Source organism: Eubalaena glacialis, chromosome 2 (genome assembly GCF_028564815.1).
Source record: "Eubalaena glacialis isolate mEubGla1 chromosome 2, mEubGla1.1.hap2.+ XY, whole genome shotgun sequence".
NCBI classification, from domain to species: Eukaryota; Metazoa; Chordata; class Mammalia; order Artiodactyla; family Balaenidae; genus Eubalaena; species Eubalaena glacialis.
Genome location: NC_083717.1, coordinates 32,479,278 through 32,490,254, shown reverse-complemented (window position 1 = coordinate 32,490,254; position 10,977 = coordinate 32,479,278). Strand labels below are relative to the sequence as shown.

General features: G+C 40.2%; 1 protein-coding gene across 1 annotated transcript in view; it reads left to right on the top strand.

Moving 5' to 3' along the window:
• The first annotated feature begins 3,671 nt into the window (after nucleotides 1-3,671).
• Nucleotides 3,672-10,977, top strand: part of TRPM1 (transient receptor potential cation channel subfamily M member 1) — an 83,262-nt gene continuing 75,956 nt past the window's right edge. Inside the window, exon 1 of the mRNA XM_061181412.1 lies at nucleotides 3,672-3,767. Coding sequence (XP_061037395.1) covers nucleotides 3,672-3,767 — 96 coding nt within the window. The remainder of the gene's footprint in view (nucleotides 3,768-10,977) is intronic.

The window sequence follows — 10,977 nt, the reverse complement described above, 5'->3', positions numbered from 1 at the left end:
GCATTTTTGGCATTTTTTGTTCTTCTCAGTGCATATCATCTGGAGGCTGGAGGTGAATCTTGGTTTCATTGCTGGTGATGCTCACTTTGTGTTAGGTGGTGTTCACCAGATTTCTCCACTGTCAGGTTACTCACGTCCTCTTTGTAATTAGTGACTATCTATGGGAGATACTTTGCGGCTATGTAAGTGTACTGTTGCTCTTCAGACTTTTACCACCTACTTGTAGCTTTCATCGAAGATTCTTGACGGTTGCCAAATGGTGATTTTTCTAATTCCATCATTCTTTCTGCATTTATTAGATGACTAGTAAACGGAAGAAACAGCTTTCCCATCTCCCTTATGTGTTTATTTAGGTATGAATTTATACTGGTGTGGAATCGTGGGTCCTTATTTCAGCCAAAGGGTTATCATTCTTTATTGTGATCATTTAGTTTCATGCTCAAGTCATCCCAGATAAAGCCAGTGAGAGCCCCTTCAAAGAGGCTTCTGTGTTCTTCAGACAAGTTCCCATGTCAAAAATAAACATTTCCTTACTTTCTGGCACAAGATGTTCCCAGCTCATCTTGTACTTTCTCTGCCCCAGATCTGGATTCAGTCATTTGTCCAAGGAGCCCTGGCTTCTTTTAGGGGAGAATGCTATTTAGAAACAGATACTTGAGCACTAAGTATACTCAGTGCTATCAGAGTGTTTTTAGGCACTTTCAGTGGATAGAGGCAGGAAATAAATATACATACGTGTACATGTGTGGTAGACCTATGACCCCAGTGATCCCAGCCTCCTGAGAGACGTGCCTCCCAACTAGGAATGCCCAGGGCACTCACACAGGCCTGTATCACTTGTAGGGAGCCCCATAGACATTTTCCCCACTGGGACTAATGTTGTGGTTGGACCAGCCCTTGTGGTTCTTTTCTTTTTTTTTTTTATAAATTTATTTATTTATTTTTGGCTGCATTGGGTCTTCGTTGCTGCACATGTCTTTCTGTAGTTGTGGCGAGCAGAGGCTACTCTTCGTTGTGGTGCATGGGCTTCTCATTACGGTGGCTTCTCTTGTTGCGGAGCTCAAGCTCTAGCCTCGGCTTCAGTAGTTGTGGCACACGGGCTCAGTAGTTGTGGCTCACAGGCTCTAGAGCACAGCCTCAGTAGTTGTGGTGCACAGGCTTAGTTGCTACGCAGCATATGGGATCTTCCCGGACCAGGGCTCGAACCCGTGTCACCTGCATTGGCAGGCGGATTCTTAACCACTGCGCCACCCTGTAAGCCCACCCTTGTGGTTCTTATTACGATTGCAAGATACACTTCAGCAAAAACCAAGAGAACTTTGAGGAACAAGATTTACTACTCACAGGTCACACCCAAGGAAGGGCCACACAGCAAGGTCATGGGGAGAGAAAGTGGGCAGGAATCTGCCTTTATTAGGGTCCGAGGGCAGGGTGTCTAGAGTCTTTACTGGCTAATTTAAAGCCTGAGATCGGGAATCAGGGGGCAGAAAGGGAGAAGCGGGGTCATCCAGGGCTTTCAAGGGTAGGGGTGGCCCCACTCCTTATCTGGTTGTTTTGCTAGTAGCTGTGTCTTACAGTCTGTTCATTCGAGATGGGTGTCTTTCGAAATGAATGTGTCAGCCATCAGAAGCTTAATTCCAGGCACTGACATTACAGTAACCCTCTCCCCCTGAGTGTGGGCTGGACCAAGTGACTCACTTCTAATGAATAGAATACAGCAAAAGTGGGAATTCCTTGGCGGTTCAGTGGTTAGGACTCCAGGCTTCCACTGCAGGGGGCAGGGGTTCGATCCCTGGTCCGAGAACTAAGATCCCGCATGCTGCGTAGTGCAGCCAAAAAAAAAAGATTTGGTGTTGAGGGGGAAAGGTTAAGGTGAAAGGTAAATCAGTAAACACATTATCTTTAAAAAAAAAAAAAAAGGAAAAAAAATACGACAAAAGTGATGAGGTATTGCTTCACGTGTTAGGTTATAAAGAGACGCTGGCTTCTGTCTTGCATGTGTCTTGGGCTCCTCGCTCTGACGGGGCACCTGCCAGGCTGTGAACTGCCCTGGGAGAGGCTCACGTGGAAGGAACTGAGGGAGGAGATGGGCCAACAGCCCTCGAGAGCAGGTGGTTCTCGCCAACAGCAACCACGTGAGGGGGCTTGGAGATGGATACGCCCCAGCCGCCCTCCTCCAGATGAGACCACAGTTCCCGCCCATCCTTGATTGAATCCTTGTGAGAGACAAGAGTCAGGAGCATCCAGCTAAGCCCCATCCAATCCCCGGTCCCCTGTGACATAATAAATGTTTGTTGTTGGCATTTTTTTTTTTTTAACAGCTCTAGGGTTTTCATGGTTGATGAACTTAAGCCAAATGAATAATTCTTTTTCATTATTTAATTTTTTATTTTACATTGGGGTATAGTTGATTTACAATGTTGTGTTAGTTTCAAGTGTACAGCAATGTGATTCAGTTATACATATACATGTATCTATTCTTTTTCAGATTCTTTTACTATATAGGTTATGACACAATATTGAGTAGAGTTCCCTGTGCTATACAGTAGGTCCTTGTTGTTTATCTATTTTATATAAGTAAATGTTGTTTTAAGCCACTAAGTTTTGGGGCAATTTGTTATGTTAAGCATAGGCAACTAATACAATCTGTTATATGTAGTTGGTGTGTGTGTGTGCGGGCAGGGGGGAACCACATACACACCTACATCCATTCTTGTATCTATCTCTACTTATTAAAATCCCGGGTTCATATTGATAATTTCAATTTCAGTCCAATGCTACAGGGATTCATTCTAACCTTCCCCACTTCCCATATTTGTAATTCCCTTCTCCAACAGGGAGAAACCCAGCTCCCATTACCCACAGATATTGATTTATTTGTTTAGTCCTAGAAGACACAGAAGTTGTTTTAGAAACGCCATCCTATGTCTCGGTGAGAAAGTAGCCGACTCTCTAAACAAATACAGTATTTGTTTAGATTCTTCTTGTCTTTCTCCAGAGACATATTGTGCAAATACTGTGAATTACAGGGTTTTTTTTCCAGAAAAGAGTTGTGTCCTCCCAGCTTCTCTGGGAAGTAAAGAGTGAAATGCAAAAGGGAAGCATGTTTTCTTCCTTCCAGCTGATGATCCACTTGGCTATTTTGCCTCAGACTGTTAGAACATTCCACATAAGAAGGTCTGGGGCTGGGACTTCAGCTGAACTTTCTCCTCTGTGCCAATGCTGCCACTTTTCCTCATCAGCAACGTAGTTTTCAAGCAGTCATTAAATTATTTGGAGGGAAAACTGTATAGTGTTGTTTTTTCAAGGCCTCTGGGGAAGACCTTGAATTACAATCATTCCTGTTATTCAAAAAGAAACCAAGTGACCAGCTGACTCTGAGTTCTCCCTAGAAAGGCTCCTCGGTCCCGGTGGGACTCGCAGCTCCTTCCAGAAGGTTAGAAACCCAGGTTGGACCGTCCCTGCATGGCTGGGACTGGGGCCAGGACTCTCTATGGAGCCACAAAAGTGGACTCGGGTCCTTGACATGCTCTCGTTGGGGAGGGCCTCTGTGACCCTGGGCTGTCACTGCCACTCTCCCAGGAGACAAGGGAGCCCACCAGATCAGCATTGCTGCCAGGTGGGTGGGGGCAGCCACTAGACACCTCGGGTCACAGGTCAAAGGTCGCGCCATGATGCTCCCCCTGGCGGCTGCAGGAGAGAGCCCAGGATGCGGGGGTCAGCGCACTGTGGCTTCTCCAAGATCTGACTCTGCCCGGCCGCTCCACGTGCCTGCCCACCCATCCCGCCACGAGCCCGGGACACACACGCATTGTGTGCACAGCACATAATACACAGCATACGCGCCATGTGCATAACACACAAACACACACCACACACACACACCCATCACACGTGTACACACGTCACACCACACACGAATGCATCACACAGGTATACACACATCACACATCAAGCCGGGCCTCAAGGAGATGCAGGAAAGGATGCTGGCTCCCCAGTGAGGTGGGCAGGGATTTCCCCCTCCGCTCCAGGAAGCCATCCCTGCTGCCTGCGCGCTTCAGCACGTGCTGTGTCCACCCCTCACCTGACATTTCCAGGTGGTGGACGGAGCTTGCACTGAAGTGTTTCTCTGGGAAGTCCCCACAGCACTCAGCACCTTGCACAAAAGACATCTTCAACAAACGGATACAGACGAATTGGGGTTCAGCAAATGAAAAATGACACCACTTTATGATGAGAGTTGCGGGACTACGGAGAATTTTTTTCTTTAAAAAAAAATTGTTTTATTTTACTTTTTCATTTCAGGCAAAAGTTTTCCATTTTGAAATAGGTAGTACGTTTACATCGTTCAAATGTTTAAAGGGAAAAACATAGATCCACAACTGAAAACTGCACACAGATGTTTATGGCATCTTTATTCGTAACCGCCAAAACTTAGAAGCAACCAACTTCAGAGGGTGGATGGGTAAATAAACTGTGGCACATCCAGACAATGGAATATTATTCAGCACTAAAAAAAAAAAAAAATGTGTTATCACCCATAGAAAGGCGTGGAGGAAGCTTAAATGCATTAAAACTAAGTGAAAGAAGCCAATCTGAAAAGGCTTCATACTGGATGAGTCCAACTACATGACATTCTGGAAAAGGTGAAACTCCAGAGACAATACAAAGCTCAGTGGTTGCCCGGGGTTAGGAGGGAGGGAGGGAGGGATGAATAGGTGGAGCACAGAGGATTTTTAGGGCAGTGAAAATACTTTGTATGATATTATAATGATGGCTACATGTCATTATAATTTGTCCAACCCATAGAATGTACGATGCCAAGAGTGAAGTAATGTATACTGTGGACTTTGGGTGATGGTGATGTCTCAGTGTAGGTTTGACCTTGGTAAAAAATGCACCACCCTGGTGGAGAATGTTGATAATGAGGGAGGGTCAGGGAGTATGTGAGAAATCTCTGTACCTCCCTCTCAATTTTGTTGGGAACCTAGAACTGCTCTAAAAAAAATAAAGTCTTTATTTAGTCTTTTTTTTTTCTTTTTTTTTAAATTGGAGTATTTACAATGTTGTATTAGTTTCAGGTGTACAGCAAAGTGATTATATAATACATATATATAATATATATATAATTATATAGAAAATATATATATATATTATATATTCTTTTTTTTTTTTTTTTTTTTTTGGCAGCGCCATGCAGCTTGCAAGATCTTAGCTCCCTGACCGGGGATTGAACCCCGGCCCAGGCAGTGAAAGCGCCAAGTCCTAACCCCTGGACCACCAGGGAATTCCCATGTATTCTTTTTCAATTTCTTTTCCTTTATAGGTTATTACTAGATATTGAGTATAGTTCCCTGTGCAATACAGTAGGTACTTGTTGGTTATCTATTTTATATGTAGTAGTGTGTTTATGTTAATCCCAAACTCCTAATTTATCCCTCCCCCCCCTTTCCCCTTTGGTAACCGTAAATTTGTTTTCTATGTCTGTGAGTCTGTTTCTGTTCTGTAAATAAGTTCATTTGTATAATTGTTTTAGATTCCACATATAAGCGATCTCATATGATATTTGTCTTTCTCTGTTTGGCTTACTTAACTTAGTATGATAAAAACATTAAGTCTTTTAAAAAATTGAGAAAGGCGGGCTTCCCTTGTGGCGCAGTGGTTAAGAACCGCCTGCCAGTGCAAGGGACATGGGTTCGATCCCTGGTGCGGGAAGATCCCACTTGCCGCGGAGCAACTAAGCCCGTGCGCCACAATTACCGAGCCTGCGCTCTAGAGCCCGCGATCCACAACTACCGAGCCTGTGCTCCAACACTACAGAAGACTGCGTGCCTAGAGCCCGTGCTCCGCAGCAAGAGAAGCCACCACAAGAGAAGCCTGCGCACTGCAACGAAGACCCAACGCAGCCAAAAATAAATAAATAAATAAATCTTAAAAAAAAAAAAAAAAATTGAGAAAGGCACCCAGGCTATGGGCATCTCCTTCCCACCCAGGTCCCCGAGGCCTCAAGATCTCCCCCTGGGGGAACCAGTGTCAGCTGCTTCTGGGGAATCCTTCCCAGTATGTGGTGCCTATTTTCCAGCAAGTGTACTTGCATATTTACATTTCTCCCCTCTAACAGAATGATGATACTCTAGAAATTAACCCATGACTTGCTTTTTCACTTACTATAGCTCAGTGATCTTTCCCTATTGATAGAAAATGTCTTATCCTTTTATTTATTTATTTTTTTTTAGAGTTTCAGAAAATTGACAACTGTTCTATGATTCAGGTAACAATCCCCTACCGATAAACAGCAGGTGACTCCCAGCCTTTTGATATCATAAGCAGTGATGCAGTAAATAACCCTGGACATGTGTCATTTGTTCAGGCATATCTGTAGAATAAAATCCTAAAAATGGCACGTCAAAAGGTATAAGCTTCATAATTGTGAAAAATTATTGCCAAATTACCCTCGATGGAGAATGCACCAATTTCCAGCCCCAGCAGTGGTGTTATATGAATACACATTTCCTCACAACCTCCAATATTTTTTTTTCTTGGAAAATACTTTAATTCTCCCAAAGGACCATTCCAAAACAAACAAAAAAATACATGAAGGAGAGATATACACTAAGATAGAAAATACTTAGTAGCTACATAGGACATCAAAAACTAACCCGTTCTAGAAGATGCTACATTAAATCCTTTTTAAAATGAGTAATATAATACCTTTTAAATAAGTTCAGAGATAAAAGTTCCAATTTTAAAAAGAAGAGGACAAATCAGATAGGATAGTTAGAACTTATGGGGTGATTTCACCAATTAGACAAAAGAAAAAATTGTCCAGTCTTCCCGCAGTCATCAGAGGCCTGCTCAACAGGTGAACATGAACATTTTCTGCTCAGAGATACTCAGGATATTGGTCAAACTAACAGAAACAAAGCATTCACGTATACTTAGTAAAGAATATATTTATATCACTAAGATCAAAGACTGGATATGCTTATGCTAATTGCCTTTCACCATGTATTTTCTTCACTAACAGCCACTTCTCATGGATATAGTTTATATCAATAAATTATTTTATAAAACAACAAATCCCAATTGCATGTAATATTGTTCAACTCCTCTTAGAATGGTTCACTTAGGAAATGTCCAAGTATATATATAATCATGCTGTCAGACCTCAGAGTGACCTGAAAATTCTTCCCATCACACTCATCCCAGGAACCCTTTGCCTTTTGCCTTTTTGTTTTAATATATCATTATCATGTTATAGTGAATATTACTATTTAATTTTCCATAAATAAACATTCTAAACTTTTGTATGTGATATAAGAATAGTTTTCTGGTTGGCAGGAAAATAGTAATAGTAATTTTGCTCAAAAATATGAGTGCTCATAATCAAACAATGGGATTTATGGTACATACTTCAAAAATGCTGAAGATCAAAGGGTATAGCAACTGTGAATATACTTAAGGATTATCATTTAGTTAGTTTATATTATTCTACCTGTTTAATATACAAATTGTAACCTTCTAATTGCTAGTTCCAAAGACTCACATTGTACATAAAGAATCTTCAACAGCTGTCAAAATTCTCTACTTTTTCTTTCTTATAAATGTCTCAATTGGGAAAGATAAACACAAAAAGAACTATATGGTTTTCATTAAAATAGGAAAAATAGAAATTAAGGAACACTGCATCCTTTACAGCATCCTGGGTCCCTAGAATCCTCGTGGAAATACACAGTTGCCAGTGATACTAACCAAACAGAATGACGGTTTTTTCCAGGGATAAGCAGCACCTACTTTATACTTCTGGAAGGAGGGGAGTGTTATAGCTTCCTGACTTCTCCCACTGCTTGAGATTCTGGAAAGTGTTTGCCAACTAACCTGATATATGTATACAACATACACCTAGCATGGAGGAATTTACTGAGAGGTAGGTGAGTTATAGGTCAAATCTCAAACTTCCCTGAGCATTTGTCCAGAACTAGGCCCCAGACTTCCTTGAAGGCTCCCTCAACATATGTTCAACCACAGTTGTATTTGGGAGGTTCTTATATTGAACATGGTCTAAGGACCACAGTTACAAATCCATTTCTCCGCAGTCTACTCCTTGATCCTTAATGAGTTATTTAGCCAGTAACCATGAGGTATATATTTTTGTATATTTTGTAACTGGGGATCATAAATCCCCAGACATATATAGGTATGATTTTATGGAACACAATCTGTTCTTTTTGAGCATCATCATGGACTTAGGGCTTTTTACAGATTCAACTAGTTCTAGTTATTATAATCATGGTCTTCTTTTTCATATTTAAATTACCAAAATTCAGCCAATAAAAGGTCTTTGAAGTTGGCATCTTTGTCAGTACTTCTAAACATCTTGGAAAGTATTCTTGCTTTCTCACAACAATAATATATTCTAGACCACTCTTATTTATTCTGGCTGCAAACATAAATGCAGTGTTCTCCAAACAATTCTGGCTCATTTTAGTTGACAATAGTATCTGCAGAAGGCCAACAAACAAGATATTTAAACTCAGAGAGCCTTAGTTTCCTCTCTACAATGAGTATTTTAGAACACACTGAGCACGCCGATAATGTTTTCTAAATACTATTACCCATTATACAGAACCAGGGCTCCTTGGAGAAATGGCTCATTTTAAGTCTGGGTGAAGAAATGAACAGGACAGGCATAGAGTATCTTGTAACAGAAAGAAAATAAGTACTCAAAAAAATGTGCTACCTAGAAAAAAATTTAACAAAAGAAGTGCAAGACTTGTACACTTGAAACTATAAAACATTGTTGAAAGAAATTAAATTAAGAAGATCTAAACAAATGGAAAGATAGCCTATGTTCACAAATTGAAATGCTTAACATAATTAAAATGGCAATATTCCCCAAACTGATGAAGTGATTCAGCACAATCCCCATCTAAATCCTAGCTGCTTTTTTTTCCCTCCCAGAAATCAACAAGCAGAGCATAATATTCATATGGAAATACAAGGGACCCAGGAAAACCAAAACAATCTTGCTCCCTCTGCTATATTTTGGAAGAGTTTGAGAAAGATGGGTGTTAGCTCTTCTCGAAATGTTTGATAGAATTTGCCTGTGAAACCATCTGGTCGTGGACTTTTGTTTGTTGGAAGATTTCTAACACAATTTCAATTTCAGTGCTTGTGATTGGTCTGTTTATATTTTCTATTTCTTCCTCATTCAGTCTCGGAAGGTTGTGCTTTTCTAAGAATTTGTGCATTTCTTCCAGGTTGTCCATTGTATTGGCATATAGTTGCTTGTAGTAATCTCTCATGATCCTTTGTATTTCTTCAGTGTCAGTTGTTACTTCTTTTTCATTTCTAATTCTATTGATTTGAGTCTTCTCCCTTTTTTTCTTGATGAGTCTGGCTAATGGTTTATCAATTTTGTTTATCTTCTCAAAGAACCAGCTTTTAGTTTTATTGATCTTTGCTATTGTTTCCTTCATTTCTTTTTCATTTATTTCTGATCTTATCTTTATGATTTCTTTCTTTCTGCTAACTTTGGGTTTTTTTGTTCTTCTTTCTCTAATTGCTTTAGGTGTAAGGTTAGGCTGTTTATTTGAGATGTTTCTTGTTTCTTGAGGTAGGACTGTATTGCTATAAACTTCCCTCTTAGAACCGCTTTTGCTGCATCCCATAGGTTTTGGGTTGTTGTGTTATCATTGTCATTTGTTTCTAGGTATTTTTTGATTTCCTCTTTGATTTCTTCAGTGATCTCTTGGTTATTTAGTAGTGTATTGTTTAGCCTCCATGTGTTTGTATTTTTTACAGATTTTTTTCCTGTGACTGATATCTAGTCTCATAGTGTTGTGGTTGGAAAAGATGCTTGATACAATTTCAATTTTCTTAAATTTACCAAGGCTTGATTGGTGACCCAAGATATGATCTATCCTGGAGAATGTTCCATGAGCACTTGAGAAGAAAGTGTATTCTGTTGTTTTTGGATGGAATGTCCTATAAATATCAATTAAGTCCATCTTGTTTAATGTGTCATTTAAGGCTTGTGTTTCCTTATTTATTTTCATTTTGGATGATCTGTCCACTGGTGAAAGTGGGTGTTAAAGTCTCCTGCTCTTATTGTGTTACTGTCGATTTCTCCTTTTATGGCTGTTAGCATTTGCCTTATGTATTAAGGTTCTCCTATGTTGGGTGCATAAATATTTACAATTGTTATATTTTCTTCTTGGATTGATCCCTTGATCATTATGTAGTGTCCTTCTTTGTCCCCTGTAATAGTCTTTATTTTAAAGTCTATTTTGTCTGATATGAGAACTGCTACACCTGCTTTCTTTTGATTTCCATTTGCATGGAATATCTTTCTCCATCCCCTCACTTTCAGTCTGTATGTGTCCCTAGGTCTGAAGTGGGTCTCTTGTAGACAGCATATATACAGGTCTTGTTTTTGTATCCATTCAGCCAGTCTATGTCTTTTGGTTGGAGCATTTAATCCACTTACATTTAAGGTAGTTATTGATATGTATGTTCCTATTACCATTTTCTTAATTGTTTTGGGTTTGTTATTGTAGGTCTTTTCCTTCTCTTGTGTTTCCTGCCTAGAGAAGTTCCTTTAGCATTTGTTGTAAAGCTGGTTTGGTGGTGCTGAATTCTCTTAGCTTTTGCTTGTCTGTAAAGGTTTTAATTTCTCCATCAAATCTGAATGAGATCCTTGCTGCGTAGAGTCATTGTGGTCGTAGGTTTTTCCCTTTCATCACTTTAAATATGTCCTGCCACTCCCTTCTGGCTTGCAGAGTTTCAGCTGAAAGATCAGCTGTTAACCTTATGGGGATTTCCTTGTATGCTATTTGTTGCTTTTCCCTTGCTGCTTTTAATATTTTTTCTTTGTATTTAATTTTTGATAGTTTGATTAATATGTGTCTTGGCATGTTTCTCCTTGGAGTTATCCTGTATGGGACTCTCTGCGCTTCCTGGACTTGACTGACAATT